This window comes from Aulonocara stuartgranti, assembly GCF_965226115.1.
Source record: "Aulonocara stuartgranti genome assembly, chromosome: 6".
Taxonomy (NCBI): Eukaryota; Metazoa; Chordata; class Actinopteri; order Cichliformes; family Cichlidae; genus Aulonocara; species Aulonocara stuartgranti.
In genome coordinates this window covers 21,716,603-21,742,641 of record NC_138944.1, presented here as the reverse complement: position 1 = coordinate 21,742,641, position 26,039 = coordinate 21,716,603, and the positions used below count along the sequence as shown (strand labels likewise).

Below are 26,039 nucleotides of genomic sequence, written 5' to 3'. Positions count from 1 at the left end.
ACAAGTGGGCTGATTGCACTGATAACCACTCAGAGTGGAAATAAATAATACAAATTCTAGAGATGCACTAAATGGCCAGGAACCAAAATCAGATGATAAGGCCTGGACCTGTGACCGGATGGTCAGCCTCCAACATGTCTGATGATGAGCCAGTCTGCTTCATGCATGAGCAAAACAGCAATGCAAATAGATCTGTGCACACTCACAGCCATATGCTAACATGTTGTTAGCATGGAACTTTTCAATGTGTGCAAAGGAACCTAATGAGAAACTTAAATAACCTTCAATGACTTAAACATGGATATTTTAATAAAGCTAACAAAGGCAAAGTGGCTAAAGCTAAAGCTCATCAGAGCCAGTTGCAAGCCAGCAGCCTCGGTATGAGCAAAAGATAAAAGCAGTTGTGAGGAAAATTATGGAGATAAGTGAAAAAGTGAAAAGGATTGATGTCATCTTATTTGGTAAATTTATAAACATACTGAATAATGATGCAGAAACCTCACATTTGCATTGTTATATAAATTCGCTTTTGTTTAAAAAGATTTAAATAAGTACAACATTTGTACTCATTTACAGTTAAATATTTGTACCAATAATAATAGACCACTTTATTTTCACTTTAAGCTATAAAGCACTTTATTGCTATAATGACTATAATGAATTACTTTTATTATGAAAATAATAATTTGTCTTCAAGAAAAGTGTTTCTGTTTATACTTCCAGGTATAGTTCTTAAATTTAAATTGGAATTGGACAAGTAAATTGCAATTGGTGTGTCTCTAACAAACTCTTATTAGTCAGTAATCTATTTGAAATGTTCAAGTGATTAAAATTTGGAGTTGAACGTGTTACTATTTTGTATTTTACAATTGGTGATCACACAAGTACAATCACCAAGGATGAAACAGCAGTTCATGCCATATTCATGTGCTTGAACCAATTCTTTAAAAAGCATTAATCACTGTAACACATACACATTTTGTTTTGCTTATTGTTCAAGGTTTGAGCCTTTAAACCATATTTAACACATGCTAGAAGTCAGACAAAACGTCTCTGATAAAACCCTCTGTACTAAGGAGGAGTGAATCCTCCTCAGCATGAAGGATTGTAGTGTTTCATACATTTTCTGGAAAAAAAGATGTGATTTCTTCAGCAGCTTGTAGCTGGAGGGGTTATGATGCTCTACCTCTTTAAAACACCCAAAAGTTCTTCTATTCCAGGCAACACACATAGCGAGGTCATGGTTTTTACTTGTTTTTTTTCCTCTTCTGTAGTGAGTCTTTTGACAGTGTTTTGGGATTGTTATGCTGAAATATTCCTGTTCTGTTGAGCTTCTGACATTGTTACCCATATTTTCGGTATAGCCATAGGAATTCAAAGTGCTATCTCCACAAAAGCTTTTGGCATTCACGCAGCCTTGTACTGCTGCATTCTCACCTCAATGCTTCACTGTCAGAACTATGCAACAATGTGGCAGTTCTGGCCAGGTTCACAGTAAGTGTGCTGGATCAAATCTTATACAGAGAGATTTATCTTCATGTCACCTGACCATAGAAAATAATTCCAATATACAACTCATTTTCTTGTTCTTTAGCAGAGGAAACTAAGGTTTTTTTGTTTGTCTGTCTGTCTGTCTGTCTGTCTGTCTGTTTGTTTGTTTGTTTGTTTGTTTGTTTGTTTGTTTGTTTGTTTGTTTGGGTGTATGTGTGTGTGTGTGTGGGGGGGGGTACCAAAGACCATAAAAAGTTTTTCTTTAGTTTGGCTTTTTGTTTGTTTACTTTGGTTTGTTTTTTCTGGTGCAAAATGTGTTCCCCTTGCATCATTACCTTGTTTATCTTTTCTCACTATTCCACTGTTTTCTTTCCTTTTCTTTTGTTACCTGTCTGTGTACATGTTCCTGTTCCACACTATTGTGTGTGGTATTCATTTTCTGATTTAACTTTCTGATCTATGGTTACAGTCCCTTTTCTTCAGCCAGAACACTAGCTCAACAAGTTATGGCAAATACTTAAATACTATCTTTTTTTTTTTCCTTTTCTTTCTTTAAACCAACTTGTCTGCTCTTTGGTTTACATTTGGCTCCTCTTCCTTAAACTGAACGTTAGAATTAGTGGCACTGTGACTTGTTGTTTACCTGCTAAACATAGCTACAACTATGTTTTGACTAATGTTCCCCTGGTCACTAACCTTTCCAATTTCGTACAGGTAAATATTTTCCATGTGGAGTTTCTCATATTCATTGCTTTCATAATTATTTATTGCTTATGTATCAGTGGTTGCACATGGTTTACAGTGGGGCAAAAAAGTATTTAGTCAGCCACCGATTGTGCAAGTTCCCCCACTTAAAATGATGACAGACGTCAGTAATTTGCACCAGAGGTACACTTCAACTGTGAGAGACAGAATGTGAAAAAAAAAAATCCATGAATTCACATGGTAGGATTTGTAAAGAATTTATTCGTAAATTGGGGTGGAAAATAAGTATTTGGTCACCTCAAACAAGGAAAATCTCTGGCTCTCACAGACCTGTAACGTCTTCTGTAAGAAGCTTTTCTATCCCCCACTCGTTACCTGTATGAATGGCACCTGTTTGAACTCATCATCTGTATAAAAGACACCTGTCCACAGCCTCAAACAGTCAGACTCCAAACTCCGCCATGGCCAAGACCAAAGAGCTTTCGAAGGACACCAGGAAAAGTATTGTAGACCTGCACCAGACTGGGAAGAGTGAATCTACAATAGGCAAGCAGCTTGGTGTGAAAAAATCAACTGTGGGAGCAATCATCAGAAAATGGAAGACATACAATTGGGCGATCGTGGCTCAAGAGTTGGGAGTTCGCCTTGCAATCGGAAGGTTGCCGGTTCGAGCCCCGGCTTGGACAGTCTCGGTCGTTGTGTCCTTGGGCAAGACACTTCACCCGTTGCCTACTGGTGGTGGTCAGAGGGCCCGGTGGCGCCAGTGTCCAGCAGCCTCGCCTCTGTCAGTGCGCCCCAGGGTGGCTGTGGCTACAATGTAGCTTGCCATCACCAGTGTGTGAATGTGTGCGTGAATGGGTGGATGACTGGATATGTAAAGCGCTTTGGGGTCCTTAGGGACTAGTAAAGCGCTATATAAATACAGGCCAGGCCATACAAGACCACTGATAATCTCCCTCGATCTGGTGCTCCACGCAAGATCTCATCCTGTGGGATCAAAATGATCATGAGAACGGTGAGCAAAGATCCCAGAACCACACGGCGGGACCTGGTGAATGACCTGCAGAGAGCTGGGACCAAAGTAACAAAGGTCACCATCAGTAACACACTACAACGGCAGGGAATCAAATCCCGCAGTGCCAGACGTGTTCCGCTGCTGAAGCCAGTGCATGTCCAGGCCCGTCTGAAGTTTGCCAGAGAGCACATGGATGATACAGCAGAGGATTGGGAGAATGTCATGTGGTCAGATGAAACCAAAGTAGAACTTTTTGGTATAAACTCAACTCGTCGTGTTTGGAGGAAGAAGAATACTGAGTTGCATCCCAAGAACACCATACCTACTGTGAAGCATGGGGGTGGAAACATCATGCTATGGGGCTGTTTTTCTGCCAAGGGGACAGGACGACTGATCCGTGTTAAGGACAGAATGAATGGGGCCATGTATCGTGAGATTTTGAGCCAAAACCTCCTTCCATCAGTGAGAACTTTGAAGATGAAACGAGGCTGGGTCTTCCAACATGACAATGATCCAAAACACACCGCCCGGGCAACAAAGGAGTGGCTCCGTAAGAAGCATTTGAAAGTCCTGGAGTGGCCTAGCCAGTCTCCAGACCTCAACCCCATAGAAAATCTGTGGCGGGAGTTGAAAGTCCGTGTTGCTCGGCGACAGCCCCAAAACATCACTGCTCTCGAGAAGATCTGCATGGAGGAATGGGCCAAAATACCAGCTACTGTGTGTGCAAACCTGGTAAAGACCTATAGTAAACGTTTGACCTCTGTTATTGCCAACAAAGGTTATGTTACAAAGTATTGAGTTGTATTTTTGTTATTGACCAAATACTTATTTTCCACCCTGATTTACGAATAAATTCTTTACAAATCCTACCATGTGGATTCATGGATTTTTTTTTCACATTCTGTCTCTCACAGTTGAAGTGTACCTCTGGTGCAAATTACTGACCTCTGTCATCATTTTAGGTGGGGGAACTTGCACAATCGGTGGCTGACTAAATACTTTTTTGCCCCACTGTATATTTTGTTTTTTTATCATTTCAGTATAGTTTCTACAAAGTCTTTCTTTTGCTTCTTCAACAGAGAAAACTGTTGGAAATACTACAGTTATTGAAAGGTGACACACTTTTGAATCATTTTACCTTTAACAGACTCGACAGTGATGAACTCATTACTATACAGTGGTCCCTCGTTTATTGTGGAAGTTTTTGGGGAACATTTTCACACTTTTCTCTCTTGTTTAAACACTCTCAAAGTTCAAACCTTCGTAGAAAAATAAGTCCAGTATTATAGAATGAAACCAAAGATCAAACCCTGTTTTGAGGGGTTCATATTCAGGGCCCAGAACATGGGAATAGAGCAGCTGCGAGAGAATTCAACATTAATGAATCAATGGTAGTAGCAAGCAAGAAGAATGAGTTGAGTAAAGTTTGACTTATCTGACTGTTTTGTTTTGCTTAATGCGCCTTATAATCAGTTGTGCCATATGCTCTGAAAAATACGGTAATTTCTACCTTCCTTTAGCATGTCTAGAAGTTCAACTTTTTGTGCGATGGTTAGCATATTCCTCTGCCTTTGGGTGCTACCGCATTTTATCGACACTGTTGTGTTTGTTGAGAAGAAAACTTACAAACATACAGTACAGCACTTCAGAGTCACACTGCTAGCAATCGAAGATTTATGTAAATTTGACAAGCTGAACGCATTCTTTACTGTAAAGGAGACACAGCACGAGATTGACTGACAATGGTCTACAGCCAGTCAAGACGCAGAACACAATGCGCTGTTAAAAAAATAAAATACAATAAAAAAATATCAGTGAAACAGCGAGGCCGCGAAAGGTGAACCGCGTTATAGCGAGGGATCTCTGTATATAATATAATATAATACTATAATAGACAAAACAAGAACCTGAAAGTGAATCTACTAAATAGAAACAATATTCAATTCTAGTCAGAAACTCTGTCACAATAAGCCAACGTGATCAAAGTCTGCTTCAGCCATCTGTTCAGCTTAAAAGGCAAAGTCATTTGCGATGAGCCAAAGTCCCTGGCTGTAAACCAATACAGTTTAACAACCTTGTAACAAGTGATCCAGCCAAGGTGCAACCAGAAAGTAATTGCTGCTCTGATACTGAACTGTAACAATTATAGCTTGTTTACTTGTTCATTAATATTGACACCATTAGACTTCAGAAATTCTCCAAACATTATTTACTGCAAACAAATGAGTGGATTACCAAAAGTTATGACTTTGCTCTGGCTATGGCTGGTAACTTAAAACCGTTTGTTATGTTTATGTCATAGATTTATCTACCTGTGTCACCAGGGGCTCCAGAAGCCGCTCCACAGTCAAGGTGCGAATTTCAAGACTCTTTGGGTCCCATTTCAATAGGATAGGGGAGGTGGCGGTCGTCATGGTCTCTGTTAAAAACAAAATAATTAAAAGTTAGAAACATAACATAAAATGTATTGGACATGAAAAAAAAATCTTACAATTTGCACAAAGTAAATTTCCCCATGTGCTATTGAAGGTATTCTGGGGTATTTACATATATAATGTGTTCAAAAAGCAATGTTTTGCTGATAATGGTACAGGGGGGCAGAATTAAAAACGTGCAGGTATGTATGTATGTAAAGCCAGCCAGATGATAAGTGCACAAACACAATAGGTTTCAGAGTGGGTCAGGCTTTTGATGGGGGGGTAGCCTTTCTACAGCAGCATTGTGTTGTGGATCGTTTCAATGGAAGGCAAAGTTTCAGTGGAGTCTGAAAACAGCAAATGCTGGCTCTGCACATAAAAAAAGCTCAGTCAACAATCCCATCAAACCATCAATGAAAGAGTGGTCACTTCTCTAACCTTAAGACAGTGTAATTAACTTTAATAATTAACACCACCAGTACAATATATGTCTGCTAATCTGTAATCTACTGAGTATAGCTGTAATAAATTCAGAGAGAACTCTATTGTGTATCACTTTAAAGGTATTTGTCATTCTGTAGAGTTCTGGCCTACATTTGTCCACACTCCTTTAGAAGAATCTGAGCAGCATTTTGATTACGTCAAAGTATTCAGGTACAAACACTGCATTATTGTGCAACTGTACAATGAGAGAATGCAAATGAAGAGAAACAGTGAAGAAGGAGTGGGAAATGGGATGAAAGCTTGTTAAAACTTGGAAACAAACTAAGCCCCAAGTTCAGCTCCTTCAGTTAATCCGACCACCTCCTCAAGAGCTTCCTCTGCAGAAAAGGGCAAAACCAGAAGTCACATTAAGCTCTGCAATATGAGTCTCAACTGGGCAGTTCTTCAGACAATCTGTACTAAACTAGAACTATTTTTTTGAGGGTAGGTTGGTTTTTGTTTTTTGGAGGGTTCTTTTGGGGGGGACTCAGTAGGTTACATTAGGTGAATGTGACTACTGAACAGCTGGTATGGGGGGTAGCAGTCTGTTGGTACTGTGGGGATGTTTCTACGGTAAGCAATTTCAGAATGGGCCAACTGGGACTGGCCAAGTCTACTGCCAATGTCAATGAGGCAGAGGGGAATAAATAATGTGAATAGGAATGACAGATCTGGGCCACAGGCTCCCAACACTACACACAGCAGGTTAAGATAGATGGACAGAAGGAAATGTAGCAACCTGGCACTACTGATAATGGTGGACCTTTATTTTTAAAAAGTTTGCAGGCCTGTACTTATGCTCATGTCATTACATTTTTGTCGCCTGCAAGGAAATGTGAGGGACAATGAATCAGACCTTGTGCGTCAGCTCATCAATCTATCATGCACAGCACTTTGACAAAACCTAAGGGAATGATGAATGTACTTTCTCTGCTCTGACATTTTCAAAATGTAACAAACTTGTATTAGCAGGTAAGAGTAGGGGGCTGGCTGTAATATGGCAGAATTCTCACTTACTTCCTTGAAAGACAGACATTTGTGCAACTACTGCTGCAGTGAACATGAGGCAGATATTTTTAAGATCCATAATCCAGTATTTAAATGAGTGCAAGCTTGCTTTCATTGTAATAGCTGATTTTACTAGATGACGTAACATGTGTTACTAGTAGGTTTAATCCGCTGTACTTAGTTGAAATATGAGTAAGGGTTTTTTGCCATTTTCTGGTAAATTCACTCTTTACATCATTATGTTGACTTTGTAAAGGAAGAAACTATACGGTCTGCTATTTAGAACAACATCATCATTTCTACAGTATTTTAAAACACTTAATAATAGTAATGGATTGCTACTTAGAGTCAAGATAATGCAAATGACAGCTGTTCTTGTCAAAACTAGTTAGACAGTTTTTATGATATTAAAATGTTCCTGGCAGAGCTTTGTATGTACAATAAGAATAAGCAGAAGTGATGTGAATGCTTGAGGCAGAAGAACACGCCATAGACGGGAAAACAGCAGCACTGTGAAAAATACCAGTGCCCTATTGTAATGTAATAAACAGTTCACTGGTGTATGTCAGTGTAACTTCTCAAACACCAAGATGCAAATTATTTGTGATACCTTATCTAACCAAGCCATAAAAGAAGGGGACTGTGTCTATTGAGCTATTGGTTTTAAGTCACAGATGGTAGTTACAACTGAAGGGAAAATGTCAAAATCAGTGGTGACTGCATTAAAGTAAAAGTGCTGAAAATAAATAGCCTTTATAAAGTTTATAATAACTATTTTGACTGAATCGGCCGAGTAGTCGATCTGCCAGCTACTTTGATATTCAACATATTGTCTAGGTTATTTGTATTTATAGAAATACTACCAAGCCTTGTAATCATAAACTAAACATCTTTTAGTTGTGGACTGCTCTTCATACCAAACATGACATTTCATATGTCGCCTAGGATTCGTTTAATGTTGGTTATGAACATTTTTCATCTTCCTCTGACATTTTAATGACATTTTAAACACCAAACATTTGGTTACTAGGGTAACCCCATGAAAACAGAGTCTGAACAGCAAGCAGCATTTGAAAGAAAATTAATTGGTTAGTCAGAACCATAATAAATTGCAGTGCAATAATTAAGTCATGCCGATAATGATAGCCCTTCCTGTTTTTACACTGAATTAGTATAAGCTATGGAGAAAAGTAAAGAAAGCATGCTTTCCACAGTAATGACTACACACTACTCATCACTGCAACACCACAAATGAACAATAAATCACAATCAACGTGTGCAAGTGAATAACATTACTATAATATAGCCAGTGAAGGTGAATGTTCAGATGGTTTATGGGTTGTTTTTTATTAATATTAAGTTCACTGTCATCTACCACGTATCTGTAATGCACCTATGTTAATAATAAATCAAAATGTTTCAAAAATAGTCCAAAGCAGGGTTTCCGATGATGCAAAGCAGAAGCAGGAAAGAAAGTAGAAATTCAGTCAGGATGTTTCGACAAGATTACATCTTTCACAGAGCCAGAATATAAACAGCTGAGCGACTGCCATCTGTCAAAGAGATGTCATCTATAACATCATTATTCACCACATTCAGCTGCACAGTGTAACAACAAATATGATGAAACAGAATGATATGTGGGGACGCATTTCTGAAGAAAAAAATCAGACTCTCATGTTTATCAGTAATACAGTACTGCCATCTGACTGAATGGAGTCACATATTCATAGTTTTCAATGAGGTGGCTGGTATTGAGAGCCACACGACGGAACGAACTGGTCAACATTGGACACTTCATAGTACCGCAGCACCAGCTCATTAATTTTCTACCATTTAAACCACAAATGAAGAAAACAAATTACCAACTCCATTATTTCAATCACTGAAAACAGTGAAGTCCCTGCCAGAGCTTGACTTTGTCTGTGTTTACATATATCTTACGGAGGATCCTTCCACAGTGAAAACGTACAAAGGTACAGGCAGTTGTAAGGATTTTCAATCTGGATAGGTCAATAACGCTCCCTTTAAGCAGGTGAAGGGCACAAAATTCGTCACTGTCACAGCAAGGGTGAGTGCTAATTAGCAAACAGAGGTAGCTAATGTTAATCAATTGGTCATTAGTTTCAGGGTCAATGTGGTCAGAGTTCTGGAGGAGTAGTGACACAGTAATGTATTTTAAAGGTTATATGACATTAATCCAAAAGAACCTTAATTGACAACCTGGGTTACTGATAAGATTTGGTCATTTAACCACTATGCATGTACAGCAGGTGTCAGGAGAAGTGTGCAATTTGCATGCAATGTTATAACACACACGTCACCAGCATGAGTTAACAAACTGAATAGCTGGCAATTGGTGCATCTCATTAGGGCCATTTCAAATACAATTTTGGGCGGGTTTAAAGCATCAGTAGTAATCAACAGCAAATAATATACGTTTCACCAGGTGAGTGAGATGAGGTTAGCTCTAATTTGCTGTGATTTCAGATATATTTATACATAAAATGGTCAATTAGGGATAAAGTTAGAAAGAACCCTGGAGCTCTTAGCTTTCCTTAATTTTTCCTCTCACCATGCATGTCTGCTGTCACTCTGAAGCCTAGCTGCTTCCTTTCACAATGTATACAGCAGAGAGAACGAGAGAGTAGTATTTCTAGGCTTGAGAGTGCGACACTATTGGACAGCACCATGATAATGTCCCCACATACTTTTGAAATGTGTTTAGTTAGCCCACTAAAAGTGTATGAAAAGGTGTTGTTTAAAAAACAATGAGATCAACTCTTTTGGGACTGGTGATCCCAGTCCCAAAAAAGAATACCCGCTTAACTAACAAATAGCTGAACAGAGGAATATTTGGATATAGCCTTATTTATAACTACCCACTGCTTTGGCAAACCAAACAGGCAAAAACAATACGTAATGGACAATGGAATAAATTGCCATGCCCCAGATTGGGGCCTATTATGTGAGGTCATTGAAAAATATTGATAAAAATGAACCACAAGTGCATATTATGCAGCCACTCTCATTTCACTGCACATTTTTATCTCAACAGTGCTGTCCCGAGATTAAAGAAACAAGTATAAAGTGTTAGTTTGTTAAGTGACTTGCATTCTGTTTCACAGTTTTCATGATTTGGCATCATGCTCTCAACTAACAACACTGTGAAAAGGTGCACACATTCAAAATAGAAGAGATAACATGACACAAAAAGAGTATCATCACAAACAGCTTCTAGATTTACCAGAGATAGCTACAGAAGTGGGACAATAGTTTATCTACTTGTCATTGTGGCACTACATTTGCTACAATTATAGCTTTGTACTTTAAATAAACTCCAGGGTACCACAACACCCCAGGGAGAGTGTCCTCTGTGAAGGCACAGATTTTCTTTCTTGTGGATCTATTTTGTCTAATTAGTATGTTTTACTCAAAAGCATCTCAAGTGTCTTCGACTGACTGGAAAAACCACATTAAAAGCAAGAAATTACCTGCCTATAAACATGATGAAGGGTTTTGATCCAAAGCTACAATGATGAATTGGTTGCTGAATCAATCAGAAGCTACTGTGATAATCTCTTAACTCCAATTTCTTGATTTTGAATATTTTCTGGTAGTCAGTTTTTTTAACCATATTCTGATAGTTTATAGAGCAAACAGCAAACATTCTGATCATGAAAATAATCTGCACGTTAATCTGCAATAAAAATAAATTCAGTCCACACTGATTGTCCTTTGAGTTAGCCATCTAACATTTTTTTGTCTGTGGAGTTAATCATTTAATTAAGGTTATTTGATAAATAGAAATAGAAAGTCCACAGTGACCTTTAAAAAGTTTGTAACATGTAGAAGATTTGTGTTATCTTTAACTGTTTGGACACTGAGAATCACTAAGATGCATAATGGTATGCAAAATATACAGCAACATCTATTCAAAAAAAAAAAGAAAAAGAAAGAAAAGGAAAAAGAAAAAGAAAAGCACAGGGCGTAACCCAGAATGGGTCATTTGTTGCACTGAGATGAGCGGGATACAGTCAGAACGGAGGATGTCACAAAAGTTTCTAAAGCTCTGGGGACTGCCTTTAACACATGAGTAAGAAAAAAAAAGCAAATACAGAAAAAGCACATTCAGGTTTTTTAAAGCGCACAAGAAATCTACAGTTTTGTCACACACTGTTTTCAGCATGCTATAAATTTGTGTGTTTTTGTCTTTTCACAGACACATGTGCAGACACAATCTAGGGATGTACCAGTTTTTGCAGAATTGTTTACCATCACGTTCCCATTACACAACGGTTTTCTCCTGCCTCAGGACAGGCTTTTGGGGAAGAGTAATTAGGTTTCAGAAGGTTTAGAGTAGCACAATTCAAAGAAGGAAAATGGGCCATGTGCTAGAATTTTTAGATTTATTCAAAAAAAAAAAAAAATCTGTGATGCACCAACACTTGCATAAATAATCTACCCTCTAGGCTGAACAGTAACAGCTATCAATGGAAATTTAAAAAGTTTTAGAATCAGGGACAGAAAAGTTTTATGAGCAGCACCATGGCTCGTTATAAACTTGTTTCTATGGTCTTAATTAGCCACGTTATTAAAATTACAAAACAAAAATTATTATAATCAACAAAGCACGTGCTTGATCAATTCCAGTTTTGAAATGCTCTCTACCAAATGATAAAATAATGCCATGTCATGTTCAGTTCAGTTCAGTTCAGTTCATTTTTATTTCAAACATTTCAAACATGTGCCTTCACAATCATTACAAAATATCATTCCATTATTTGTTTGAAAAGGAGTAGGCTGAAGTATTTACTTATTTGTCCCTACCCCCTCAAGTTTTACCTCTCATTCATTAAATTTTTTTTTGTCTTAAATTAAACAAACAACATATGAAACATATGAAACATATGAAGTAAAACAAAACATAACATACATAAATCAAAACAAGAAATTAGCAAGCCCCACCACAGTATAGTTTCTTTCATATGAAAAATACAGAATGTGTATATTTGCAGATACACAAGTTATGGAAAAACAACAAACCAAAACAAAACAAAAAAAACAAAAAAGAACCGCAACACCATTTCCAGCAACATTACCGTCCTGGGTTAACCCCGTTTTCTTCATTCTTATACTTATTTAAAATTAGGTTTTTATATTTTACTTTAAACTGTTTTATGTTTTGACTGTCTTTTATTTCTTCTGTTAGACTGTTCCATAATTTAACTCCTGCAATTGAGATAGACATAGTTCTTAAAGTTGTTCTAGCACTTTGTATTTTTAAATTCCATCTCCCTCTTAAGTTATACCCACCTTCTCTTTCTATGAACAATTTACAGATTTCTTTGGGAAGCAGTTTATTTCTTACTTTATACATTATCTGCGCTGTTTTAAGCTTCACCAAGTCTTGGAATTTGATAGCTTGCATTTTGACAAAGAGTGCATTTGTATGGTCCCTGTACCCTACATTATTTATTAATCTAATGGCCCTTTTCTGTATTATAGTTATTGTTTGTGTGTTACTTTTGTATGTGTTTCCCCAGACCTCTACACAGTAGCTCATACAGTGGGGCAAAAAAGTATTTAGTCAGCCACTGATTGTGCAAGTTCCCCCACCTAAAATGATGACAGAGGTCAGTAATTTGCACCAGAGGTACACTTCAACTGTGAGAGACAGAATGTGAAAAAAAAATCCATGAATCCACATGGTAGGATTTGTAAAGAATTTATTCGTAAATCAGGGTGGAAAATAAGTATTTGGTCAATAACAAAAATACAACTCAATACTTTGTAACATAACCTTTGTTGCCAATAACAGAGGTCAAACGTTTACTATAGGTCTTTACCAGGTTTGCACACACAGTAGCTGGTATTTTGGCCCATTCCTCCATGCAGATCTTCTCGAGAGCAGTGCTGTTTTGGGGCTGTCGCCGAGCAACACAGACTTTCAACTCCCGCCACAGATTTTCTATGGGGTTGAGGTCTGGAGACTGGCTAGGCCACTCCAGGACTTTCAAATGCTTCTTACGGAGCCACGCCTTTGTTGCCTGGGCGGTGTGTTTTGGATCATTGTCATGTTGGAAGACCCAGCCTCGTTTCATCTTCAAAGTTCTCACTGATGGAAGGAGGTTTTGGCTCAAAATCTCACGATACATGGCCCCATTCATTCTGTCCTTAACACGGATCAGTCGTCCTGTCCCCTTGGCAGAAAAACAGCCCCATAGCATGATGTTTCCACCCCCATGCTTCACAGTAGGTATGGTGTTCTTGGGATGCAACTCAGTATTCTTCTTCCTCCAAACACGACGAGTTGAGTTTATACCAAAAAGTTCTACTTTGGTTTCATCTGACCACATGACATTCTCCCAATCCTCTGCTGTATCATCCATGTGCTCTCTGGCAAACTTCAGACGGGCCTGGACATGCACTGGCTTCAGCAACGGAACACGTCTGGCACTGCGGGATTTGATTCCCTGCCGCTGAAGTGTGTTACTGATGGTGACCTTTGTTACTTTGGTCCCAGCTCTCTGCAGGTCATTCACCAGGTCCCCCCATGTGGTTCTGGGATCTTTGCTCACCGTTCTCATGATCATTTTGACCCCACGGGATGAGATCTTGCGTGGAGCCCCAGATCGAGGGAGATTATCAGTGGTCTTGTATGTCTTCCATTTTCTGATGATTGCTCCCACAGTTGATTTTTTCACACCAAGCTGCTTGCCTATTGTAGATTCACTCTTCCCAGTCTGGTGCAGGTCTACAATACTTTTCCTGGTGTCCTTCGAAAGCTCTTTGGTCTTGGCCATGGCGGAGTTTGGAGTCTGACTGTTTGAGGCTGTGGACAGGTGTCTTTTATACAGATGATGAGTTCAAACAGGTGCCATTCATACAGGTAACGAGTGGGGGACAGAAAAGCTTCTTACAGAAGACGTTACAGGTCTGTGAGAGCCAGAGATTTTCCATGTTTGAGGTGACCAAATACTTATTTTCCACCCTGATTTACGAATAAATTCTTTACAAATCCTACCATGTGAATTCATGGATTTTTTTTTCACATTCTGTCTCTCACAGTTGAAGTGTACCTCTGGTGCAAATTACTGACCTCTGTCATCATTTTAAGTGGGGGAACTTGCACAATCGGTGGCTGACTAAATACTTTTTTGCCCCACTGTATATGGCAGTAGTAAAGCACAGTATAAAATGTGCAGTGCTTTCTGATCCAACATATGCTTTGCTTTCCCCAGGACGGCAATGCCCCGTGCCAATTTCCCCCGAACATAAGTAATGTGTGGCTTCCAACAGAGCTTGTGGTCAATGATCACCCCAAGAAATTTTATTTCATTTACTCTTTCTAAATATACATTGTCAACACATATTTCTACTTCGATGTTTTTCTTTTGGTTTCCAAACAACATAAATTTGGTTTTATCTAGATTCAATGATAATTTATTTATATCAAACCACTTCTTTAATATCGTTAATTCCTGTGTGATCATTTCCAAAACCTGTGGCAACTCCACACCTGAACACAGTATATTTGTGTCATCTGCAAATATTACAAACTTTAAAATCTCCGATACTCTGCAGATATCATTTAAGTACATAATAAACATTTTTGGACCCAGTACTGAACCTTGAGGTACTCCACAAGCTATATCCATCAAATTAGATTTATATTCATTTATTTGTACATATTGTTGCCTATTCCCTACATAGCTTTTTAACCATTCCAAAACCACTCCCCTAAACCCGTACTTTTCCAGTTTTTTTTAATAGAATTTCATGATTAACAGTATCAAACGCCTTCTTTAGATCTAAGAAAACTCCGAGCGCATACCTCTTATTATCCATACATTCCGTTATCTTTTCCATTAAATCTATCAGTGCCAAAGCTGTTGATCTGTTGTTTCTGAACCCATACTGACTATCTGTCATTAATTCATATTTTTCCACAAAACTGTCAAATCTTTTTATGAAGAGTTTTTCCAGTATCTTAGAGAACTGGGAGAGTATTGACACTGGTCTATAGTTTGTAAAATGATGTCTTTCACCGGTTTTGTAAATGGGAATAACTTTAGCAACTTTCATTTTTTGTGGAAAAACTCCTTTTTGAAACGACAAGTTGAATATATATTTTAATGGTTTTACGATACCATCAATAACTGTCTTTACCGTTACCATATCAATATTATTCCAGTCTGTACTGGTTTTGTTCTTAAGTCCTCTAACTATGTCATAAATCTCTTTCTCTTCCACTGCTCTTAAAAACATTGAGCTACTATTCCTTTCAATATTTTCACCAGTGTCCCTTTCTATTCCATCAACCTTTATTTCTTCTGCCAGTTTTGGCCCTATGTTTACGAAGAATTCATTAAAGCCATTTACTATCTCTTCCATGTTATTAATACTTCTTGTCCCTTCTATAAAGTACCCAGGGTAATCATTATTCCTTGATTCATTTTTGATTATTCTGTTTAATACATTCCATATATCTCTTGTGTTATCTTTATTGTGTTCTAACCTTTTAATGTAATACTCTCTTTTACAGGATCTCATTATATTAGTTAATTTATTTTTGTAAGTTTTATACTTCATTTCAGTTTCTATTGTTCTCTGTTTTATGAATTCTCGATATAGGGTATTCTTTTTTTTGCTGGCATTTTGTAGTCCTTTTGTCATCCATGGTCTTCCTGCATAATTGTGTTTCCTATTGATTTCAATTACTGGGCAGTTTTTATCAAGTAATGTGTTAAATGTTTATGTGTTAGTTTTATGGTGAAGGCTTCCCTGCTTAAATTGTGAGTTGACACGTTACACACGTTCACAAAGTAATTCAGTACATAATAACTTATGTATGTAAAAAGAAGCCCCTCTGAATTAAATTTAGAAAAAGCCACCCAGAGGTTAAACAGCCAATATAATATACTGCAAACTCCAACTTAACTCAGTACTTCACAAGTGGAGTTCCTGCTAGTTTTATCAAGCGCTGCTGTTCAGCAATTCATTTCAGTGCCAGAAAGCAGCATCCTCACTGCTCAATTAATCACAAGCTTGCAGATACTGTGCCTTCCGAGTTTGGCAAAGAGTGCACACCAAATTGCAGCTTTGTTGTTAATTAGGTTTCTTGTTTTGTGTGTTGGTGTTTATAATACTTCAGTTGTCTTAGTACGTTAATTATGTCTGCCCACTCAATGCCCGATCGTTAATATAGGTTTCTGTTTACCGGTTGAAGAAACTACTGTGGAACCACAGTTTTTTCAGCATTATGGATTCGCCCTGAAAAACATAAAAAAATGGATTAAATAAGATATTTATTTTCGTAGTGTTAAGTACTATACAATAATTGCACTCATTAGAAAACCTTCAGTAGGCCGGAGCAACTAAAATATATACATAACTTTAATCAAGATGTTTATTAGGTTAAGTGTTGCTCATCTGTGATGTTGCTTAGAAACACCTTCTGATTAAAACACACACTCACACAGATGGGCAGCACAGATGCTTAGCGGTGACAGCAGGCTCACGTGGAATTTCCATACTCTTCCTTATTAGAGCGTATTTCCTTCAGGTACTGTGGTTTCCGCTTAAGTCTAAAGGCATATATGGTGAGCTATTTCAACTAAAGGATTCTTAGTGTTGGTCTGGTCGAATCCAGACTACTTAAAAATAATATCCGGAAACGGATGGATTAAAATACAAGCATGAACTGCAGACTGACAGTATTTCAGATGCACTTTGAAAGCCATATGCGGGAACTCATAAATTGTCTAAAACACTGAATTAACCATAGAATTTTTTATGTAGCAGTGGCAAAACACACATGATTTCCAGTGTATTATCTTGGGGCTTCAGACTGTTCTTTTTGATTTTCCAACTTCCATGCCTCTTCTGTCTATCTAACCTAGGAATGGTAATGAATTTAGCACAAATAAAACACAGAAGCAAGAACTAAGACGACCAAGACATTAACAAAGTCAACCACAAATTGTAAAACCTCCTACAACTTCGAATGTGTTATTAAAAAGCATTCAGAACAACACCAACATTTTTTTGTGACTTTGACTTCTGCTTCCTCAAAACTCCCCTTTTAACTAATTTTAGCCAAAATGTTCCGACCAGAATGAAAATTGTGAAAGTGAGCAACAACTGTGAAGCTGAGGGTCATGTACACAGAGGGAGAGAGCACCAGGACAGATATTTAGTGCTCTCTCTCAGCTTGAATGACATGTTTTATTATTAGTGTGCAGAGATGGCAGCAATGCGGGAGTGGCAACAATGGCATCCGTAGCAAGTTCGCCACATGCTGCCATTCTCTGCAAGTCAGCTCATTTGTCACCTAATGTAGGGTGTTCTTGATACTGTCTGTTTTTATTGCCCATTAAACAATATTATTACCTCTGGTTGTGCTTGTGTCAGCTATTCTTTGAAATAACGCTGATGACATGGCAGAGAGACAACTGAAAACGGATGTAAAGTAATTACCTCAGTCAGCCAGATGTGAACTGGGTATTGTCTGGGTTTAAAAGGTGGGTTTCTGTGCACTCAGTTGTGCCTGAATCTTTATATTTCTGCCTTTTTCAAATCACCTCATAAGTTGGTGTGATCAGAATACCTAACCTTAATATAAATTAATGATACCAGAAGATAGAGAGGTGTTGTAGGCCTAAAGACTGATCGATGACCCCCTAGCAACCACTGGCTGCTGGTAAAAATGTTTTACTCAACAAGCTAATGAGTAGTGGCTGGATGTCTGTAAAAAGTATTGCTAAAGCCAGAACCACTCACATCTAAAACCATTAATTGACCTTCTGGAAACCACCAGTTGCTAGGGAAAAATATAGATATTCTCCAACTGGCGGCGAGTAGTTGCTGAAAGTTGCTGGCTATCACTAAGTGTAATGGGTCAAAAAAAAAGTATTTGGTGCTTTAAGAAAAATAACCACACCATTAGCTGGTCACTAGCCTGTTGCTGTAGTTGTCTGTGCGCGTGGAATATGACGACTTCACTGGAAACACTGGCCGAGTGCTCACTGAGTGCTAGTGAAATAGTGAAAAATGAAACTGGAAAAAGAAATCATTAACTTTCAAAGTAAAAGTTGTACCTCTTGAAACATGTTGATTTCAGCATTAAGACCCATTTTTTATTTTGAAAGAGAACATTCTGTGTTTCCAGTTTGCATTGCATTTTTTCACTAGTTTCACTATTTGGTCAATACTTGGCGAGTTTTTACAGACAAGTCGCCATTGCGGTGCTCTACTGCCAAGCAAGGAGATGACAACAAGGGTTTTGGTCTAGCACCCTTTATACTGGTCAAGGAATTCCCTGCCGATTCCCTGAGATTCCGACCAGTATCTCACAAAGACCTAAGCTATACAATCACTAACCAGCAAAATAACAACCCAAAAGCAATTAGCTAGCCTATTGAAAAATAATGCAATTGTTGAGTTAAATGTTAATCCAGCAACAGGAATCCTATTTTATATTTTACCAAAAAAAAGCACCCCATAAAACTGAGAGATGTGCAAAAGCCAATTCAATTTTATTTGAGCAAAACCAAAATGAAGAAATCCCAGTAATAACAATGTTCAACAATGCACGCTCAAACATCCAGGTAAAGAAATCCCAAAAAGCTGATAATAACAAAGTTAATAGTAATAATAGTAATAAGAAAGCTACTATAACAGACAATTCATCAAATCCTTTGTTGACGAATTCTATGTAACAAAGTAACCAATAAATAATTGCTGAAGATGAACAAAATTGCTAAAGTTGTTAGGCTGTTGTGTTGTTTTTGTGGTAAAAGCTGATAAACATTAATCAGGTATGACCTTTTAGCTCGTTTTCATGCTCGTATCTAGTTTTGTCTGGTTCATTTCATTTTCAATGTCACAGCAATATTTAAAATGTGAGACAAACAAATTTCAAAAATAAAACCTTTTTTAATAAAGTGTGTTCAAAATAATTTGCTCCATGTCTTTATTCAGTGAGCACAGGCTTGAGTTCTGCTGCACATAACTGGGCTAGTGTACCTATCAAAACAGATATGTGTAGTACTGTAGTAAAGCAGACATTTCTGTATTTATTCATGCCGAGTCACACTGTCAGCGCGAAATTGAATACGGTTATCACACTTCACAGATCTTTCTTGCATTGTGAATGCCTAGTTGTGACAGACTATGCACATCTCTAGACCTGAGGATCTTGTTTAGAAGTAGACCAATATAAATTTAACTGCACTAACAATAAGTAGCAGCGAGAGATGCAGACAAGGGCTGTGACAGTTCATTAAGATGTCCTTTCAGACTCAGTAAACACCAGTAGCCCTTGCAACGACTCCTGAATTAAATCTTGTCAGAGAAAGATTCATTTACATATTAGTGACATTTTGATTAATGACAAATCAAATGATATGCCTCTCACACCTGAAGAACATATTGCCGAAAAGATCAAGCAGGAAGGTCCTATCATTAACCTAAAATGAGCACTCTGTCAAAGGAGGAAATCAAGCACTAAATGAAAAGTGGTGCTTTTAGACTGCAGCAAGACAAAGTCGAGGAGATAGCAAGGCTTTTTTTCCCCTTGGTATGAGCTTGTGTGAACTTACCACTGAGTAGAAATCCAAAATCTCCAGGGGGAAGATGGTGAAGAGATTTTTAAGGCCACAAGAAGCATTTCAGAGCTAGTAATCAAGGTGCTAGGTTTAAGTCTGCCTGCCTTAAAAATTATGGCATCCAAGAAGTCTAAATGTCATGAACATTTATTTTCCCTAATAAGGAATAAGATAATTAATTGTTAATTGTGTTAATTTCCCACTTAATGACAGAAGTTGTCTTAGTTCAACTCAAGATTATACAACCATCGAATGTATTGCTGACATGCAAACCCCAGGATCTGTCGGATATACTGTTTGTGGTTACTTCCTGTATTAAGGTCAGAATTTCAAATATTATACAAATATATAGAGAAAGATTCATGTATCTATTATATAAAATATATAAAAATAGACACCAAGGTTGCATGAAGTATTCTTTTCTCAAGCATTGTGAACTTGCATAGGTATTTGGGGGTTTTTTTTAGGGTTTTTTTCTTTTCTTTTCTTTTTTTAATCTTGTGTTCTCGCCTAAATGGGTTTTGTCTGGGTGCTGCTGTTTACTTTTCACAGTCCAAATACATGATTGTTTAGGTTAATTAGTGAGTCTGAATTGCCCATATGGATGTAACTCTGAATGATTGTCACTCTTGCTATGTTAGCGCTGTGATAATAGCTCACATGATGGAGGAGTGTTTTGCAGAGGATTCACACCTTGGCCTCTGTGATGGTAATGGCCATGTGGTTTTTTTCTGGCTCATGTGATGACTCACAGGATTAATAGTGGACTACCTCCAAGGGGACAACCCCCACTAGGGGTTTAATACCTTGGACTCATCATCAGTTGTTTTAGAACTGAAGAGGATTTTTGGATGAGAGGCAAGACATCTTCAGAACAATGTGCCCATACATTTTTGTCATCTACCAGATAACACAAATGCTGAATAGAGTATCTTTATCTAAATGCATATAAAGCTAGAATTTTCATTTTTGTCTAAAAACAATATCGCTATCCCCCACGGTGCATGAATGTTACAATCCACATACTCAAAACACACTCAAGTGCACTCTAACAAATGATTCAACTGTAAAAAATAAATAAATAAAACAATTAAAAAAAACAAAAACAGGAAATCACACTGTCAAAGGTCATCAAAGTGTCCATTTTTAATTTTTATCCAGTTGTATTTCTTGACACAGACAAAAGGCACATGATTTAACCCTGACAGACTGGTGACCTGTTTGGACTCTACACTGCCTCTCCCCCTCTGGTTAATAGTTTAGGAGGTCCCACATGTCCATCATTATTGCTATGAATTTAGATGCCACTGAACAATCCTCTTCATTTGTTGTTAAACACTTGCCTGCTACTCATTCATCCATTTTTCTTTTGACTATGCAATGCAGTGTCATGGTGGCTTGAGCAATATCCCAGCTGTCACGGGGTGATCACATTCACACTTACAACCAATTTAGAATTGCCAGTTAACCTAACATGCACGTCTCTGCACTGTGGGAGGAAGCTGAAATACCCAGAGACAACCCACACAGGCACAAGGAGAACACAAAGCTGGGGGATTTGAACCTAGGACCTTCTTGCGGTTAGGTGACAGTGCTAAACGCCACTGCTAGTTATATGATATATATTTCTATGCCAGTGCTAGTGTTTTACATATTTTATGGTTTTTGTGGTGACAGTACCAATATCACAGGCCACCATATAGAGTTTTTTGTTTGTTTTTGTTTTGAAGACTTTTTAATCCCAGTGAAGAGCTCTACACTGGGCATTGATTTTGGTCAGCAGCTCCCTCTTTCTTTCTCCCCCACCCTCTGTTTTTGTATGTTTGTGTGAACAGTCTCTATGCAGACTGAATCAAAACAAGATCATTTATGGAAGAAAGGATTATTGTTCGCTTTACCCCTGTAAGAAAACAGGAAGCTGAATCCCTGAATAAAATCAATCCCAAATGGTCATGAACCTGTATATACAGTGGGGCAAAAAAGTATTTAGTCAGCCACCGATTGTGCAAGTTCCCCCACCTAAAATGATGACAGAGGTCAGTAATTTGCACCAGAGGTACACTTCAACTGTGAGAGACAGAATGTGAAAAAAAAATCCATGAATCCATATGGTAGGATTTGTAAAGAAATTATTCGTAAATCAGGGTGGAAAATAAGTATTTGGTCAATAACAAAAATACAACTCAATACTTTGTAACATAACCTTTGTTGGCAATAACAGAGGTCAAACGTTTACTATAGGTCTTTACCAGGTTTGCACACACAGTAGCTGGTATTTTGGCCCATTCCTCCATGCAGATCTTCTCGAGAGCAGTGATGTTTTGGGGCTGTCGCCGAGCAACACGGACTTTCAACTCCCGCCACAGATTTTCTATGGGGTTGAGGTCTGGAGACTGGCTAGGCCACTCCAGGACTTTCAAATGCTTCTTACGGAGCCACTCCTTTGTTGCCCGGGCGGTGTGTTTTGGATCATTGTCATGTTGGAAGACCCAGCCTCGTTTCATCTTCAAAGTTCTCACTGATGGAAGGAGGTTTTGGCTCAAAATCTCACGATACATGGCCCCATTCATTCTGTCCTTAACACGGATCAGTCGACCTGTCCCCTTGGCAGAAAAACAGCCCCATAGCATGATGTTTCCACCCCCATGCTTCACAGTAGGTATGGTGTTCTTGGGATGCAACTCAGTATTCTTCTTCCTCCAAACACGACGAGTTGAGTTTATACCAAAAAGTTCTACTTTGGTTTCATCTGACCACATGACATTCTCCCAATCCTCTGCTGTATCATCCATGTGCTCTCTGGCAAACTTCAGACGGGCCTGGACATGCACTGGCTTCAGCAGCGGAACACGTCTGGCACTGCGGGATTTGATTCCCTGCCGTTGTAGTGTGTTACTGATGGTGACCTTTGTTACTTTGGTCCCAGCTCTCTGCAGGTCATTCACCAGGTCCCCCCCGTGTGGTTCTGGGATCTTTGCTCACCGTTCTCATGATCATTTTGACCCCACGGGATGAGATCTTGCGTGGAGCCCCAGATCGAGGGAGATTATCAGTGGTCTTGTATGTCTTCCATTTTCTGATGATTGCTCCCACAGTTGATTTTTTCACACCAAGCTGCTTGCCTATTGTAGATTCACTCTTCCCAGTCTGGTGCAGGTCTACAATACTTTTCCTGGTGTCCTTCGAAAGCTCTTTGGTCTTGGCCATGGCGGAGTTTGGAGTGTGACTGTTTGAGGCTGTGGACAGGTGTCTTTTATACAGATGATGAGTTCAAACAGGTGCCATTCATACAGGTAACGAGTGGGGGACAGAAACGCTTCTTACAGAAGACGTTACAGGTCTGTGAGAGCCAGAGATTTTCCTTGTTTGAGGTGACCAAATACTTATTTTCCACCCTGATTTACGTATAAATTCTTTACAAATCCTACCATGTGAATTCATGGATTTTTTTTTTCACATTCTGTCTCTCACAGTTGAAGTGTACCTCTGGTGCAAATTACTGACCTCTGTCATCATTTTAAGTGGGGGAACTTGCACAATCGGTGGCTGACTAAATACTTTTTTGCCCCACTGTAAATGTATCCAAAACAGAGTGGATTCAAGCTGATGCTGGCAGGGTAGCATATGTTCATATCATGCTACTGTGGCCTCAGTCAGGCCTAGAGACTGGTGGGCCATGGCCTGATAACCTGTAAGGGAAAAATGTGTATTCTCTAACTGGTTAGTGAGTGGTTTCTGGAAGTTGTGTGAAATTGGTCACAAAGAGGGTGTACAACCAAAAATATCCATGTGGTTCCTTTGGTTGCTAGCAGAATGAGGCTTTCACCAATAGTTTGATATAAAAACAACCTGAATAAAATGCCAACTTATCTAGAAACACTTGCTAACTAACAATAGAGCAGTCCTGACTAGTACAGTGCTGTACACAAAGCTGCCTAAATTGACTGAGAAAAGAGTGGACTGGGTAAGAGTTATGAGAGTTTATCCTTTCTCTCACAGAATGTTTTGATAACTATTTTGACAGACTTATAAAAAAAAAAACTCACCCCAAGGAGAGACAGACACAGTCTGGACGAGAGTTATTAGCTAAACAGAGTGCCAAGCATATGAAAAGTCTAAGCAATGCAATTATCTATCCAATTCATTTGTTTTGAATATTTCCAGCCTCCAACCAGCAGCAGCTGAAGCAGCAGGAGAGGTTCAGGAAGAGAAAGCTGTAGCTAATGAAGAGAGTGATGTAGGAGAGGAGTACAGCAGCCAACATGCTGCTGTGGGAGAGCAAGCAAGGGCAGAAGCAACAGTTCCACACGCACCCGTCAGCTATAGCCACAAATAGAATCCAATTCTGTCATGGTCCCAGCTGTGCATCTCCCTGATTCGTAGTGTTTCTGCTGCATTTTTCTTCTTCGTGTTCTTTGGTTTCCGTGTTTGTCCTTTCTGGGTTTGTTTATGTTTACAACTGTGGCATTTTATTTCTGCACTGCTGCCAGTTCACCTGTACACAGGTCTCAACTGCCCAAAAATCACATTTTTTTGTCTATATAACAAAACAAAAAAAAAGGGGGGGGAAGAAACACATAATTGAGCACCTAGACAACAGACAGCCATCGGCAGTGCTATATATGTTTTCTTTTGCAATTAATGATCAACTCAAACCTTATAAACTTAGCACAAAAAAAATGAAGGAAGTTAGGAAGTTTAGTTGATCATTTCTTTGTTACAATTCTCCTTGGCAGTAAATCTTATACCTTTGGAAAGTCTGTTTATTTCCCCTTAAACGGTGCCAGATTTTTATGGAAAATGCACTTTATGGGTTGAGCAGCAGAGTTCAGTATGTGGGTTGTCCCCATAAAGAACTCTGTCAATGCTAAACAGCTTGTACTGCTTTGACTCTTGTTTTGAATTTCATCAGGTGTCTGACTGGTGCTTAATTAGCAGCACCTGTGAGCAAGAACCCTGCTACAGTTCGAGTCTGCTCCAAGCATCCCAGATTTCACTGATATGGGTAGGACCCGTGCCACAGGGCAACTTCAAGCTGTTCTTTTTGCAAAATCAAGTTGCACCAATATTTGGAATGAGCCTTGAAATCATCTCCAAAATGAAGGCCATATGAGAGGCAACATCAAAGACAGGCCAATAAGTGGGCACCCACAGGGAGAAACACCACAAAAAGACCATTTCGTCAGTCTGTCAGCACACAGTCTACAGATTTGTAATCATGTTTGCTGGACAATACAGCATACGGCTCTCTACCCAGACAATCTTCAGAGCTGCCAGTAGGCCTATCATGACTGCTCTTCACCATTAGGCCGGTTTGGGCCGCTGTCACCAACATGTGCACTGGAACTTGAAGGTGTTAAGGAATGTTATGTTCCTCTATGCTGATGACTCTAGATTCTGCCTGCAGGTTATTACATATATTTGTCATGGTCTGGGTGGTTTTCCACAGCATCAGCTCCTCCCCACTGGGTGGAGTCTTTGTTGTTCCTCACCAGATGGCAATCGTACCAGCAGTATTTATGACCGGCGCACTCAACTGGTCTTCGCCAGATTATCTGCCAACTTTAGTCAGTTCTCGGCCTCACGTCCGTTCCTTGGTGACTAATCGTGTGTATTAACCGTATCTCTGTTTTTCTCGTCAGCCTCTGAAACCCACCTACCAAGCTCTCCTGGATACCAGTTTGCTGCCGCCGGTAATCCCTCTCCGTTTTGGAGCTGCCATTCTCTCCTGCCTGCCTCCCTGCATTGAATGCAGCACCCACCTGGACCTCTCCTGCCTCCCCCCTCCACGCAACCCCCACCTGCAAGCTTGTAAGACAGCTCAGTGTACTATCCTTAGATTCACTCGCAACCCTCTGTGGGATTCCCCTGACTGCTCTGTCCTCTGTTTCAGTGCCCTGGCCCGCCACAGTTTCCCCTGCCCAGTACCTGCACCCAGTTATCCCTGCCATCTAGTTATCATCACAGTATTTTTCTCTCGCCTCAGACATCTAGTTTATGTTCATTGATTCTAGTCTGCACTTTCTGTTAGCCTCTGAGCATTGTAAAATAAAATCTCTTTTCGTTACACCTCACCCCTGGCCTCCGGTTTTGAATCTGCACTTGAGTCCATCCCATGTCCACGGGCCACTGCGCCTGACAATATTATTTAATATTGGATAATATGTTTGAATTTAGAATCCAGCTGTACACCAAAGATTCACCCACAAATCAAGCTCTTGCAGTGTAGGCCTATATCTGCTCCAACTATTTAATAATAATAATAATAATAATAATGGATACTTTATTGATCCCCATGGGGAAATTACT

General features: G+C 39.0%; 2 protein-coding genes across 2 annotated transcripts in view; one reads left to right on the top strand and one right to left on the bottom strand.

Moving 5' to 3' along the window:
* LOC309707853 (uncharacterized protein) overlaps positions 1-25,804 on the top strand; it is a 39,183-nt gene extending 13,379 nt beyond the window's left edge. The window contains exons 3-4 of the mRNA XM_082535422.1: positions 25,373-25,541; positions 25,624-25,804. Of these exons, the coding sequence (XP_082391548.1) occupies positions 25,373-25,541; positions 25,624-25,685 (231 nt within the window). The 3' untranslated portion in view covers positions 25,686-25,804. The remainder of the gene's footprint in view (positions 1-25,372; positions 25,542-25,623) is intronic.
* ctnna2 (catenin (cadherin-associated protein), alpha 2) overlaps positions 1-26,039 on the bottom strand; it is a 337,829-nt gene that overhangs the window by 297,575 nt on the left and 14,215 nt on the right. Inside the window, exon 2 of the mRNA XM_082535406.1 lies at positions 5,524-5,630. Within this exon, the coding sequence (XP_082391532.1) occupies positions 5,524-5,625 (102 nt within the window). The 5' untranslated portion in view covers positions 5,626-5,630. The remainder of the gene's footprint in view (positions 1-5,523; positions 5,631-26,039) is intronic.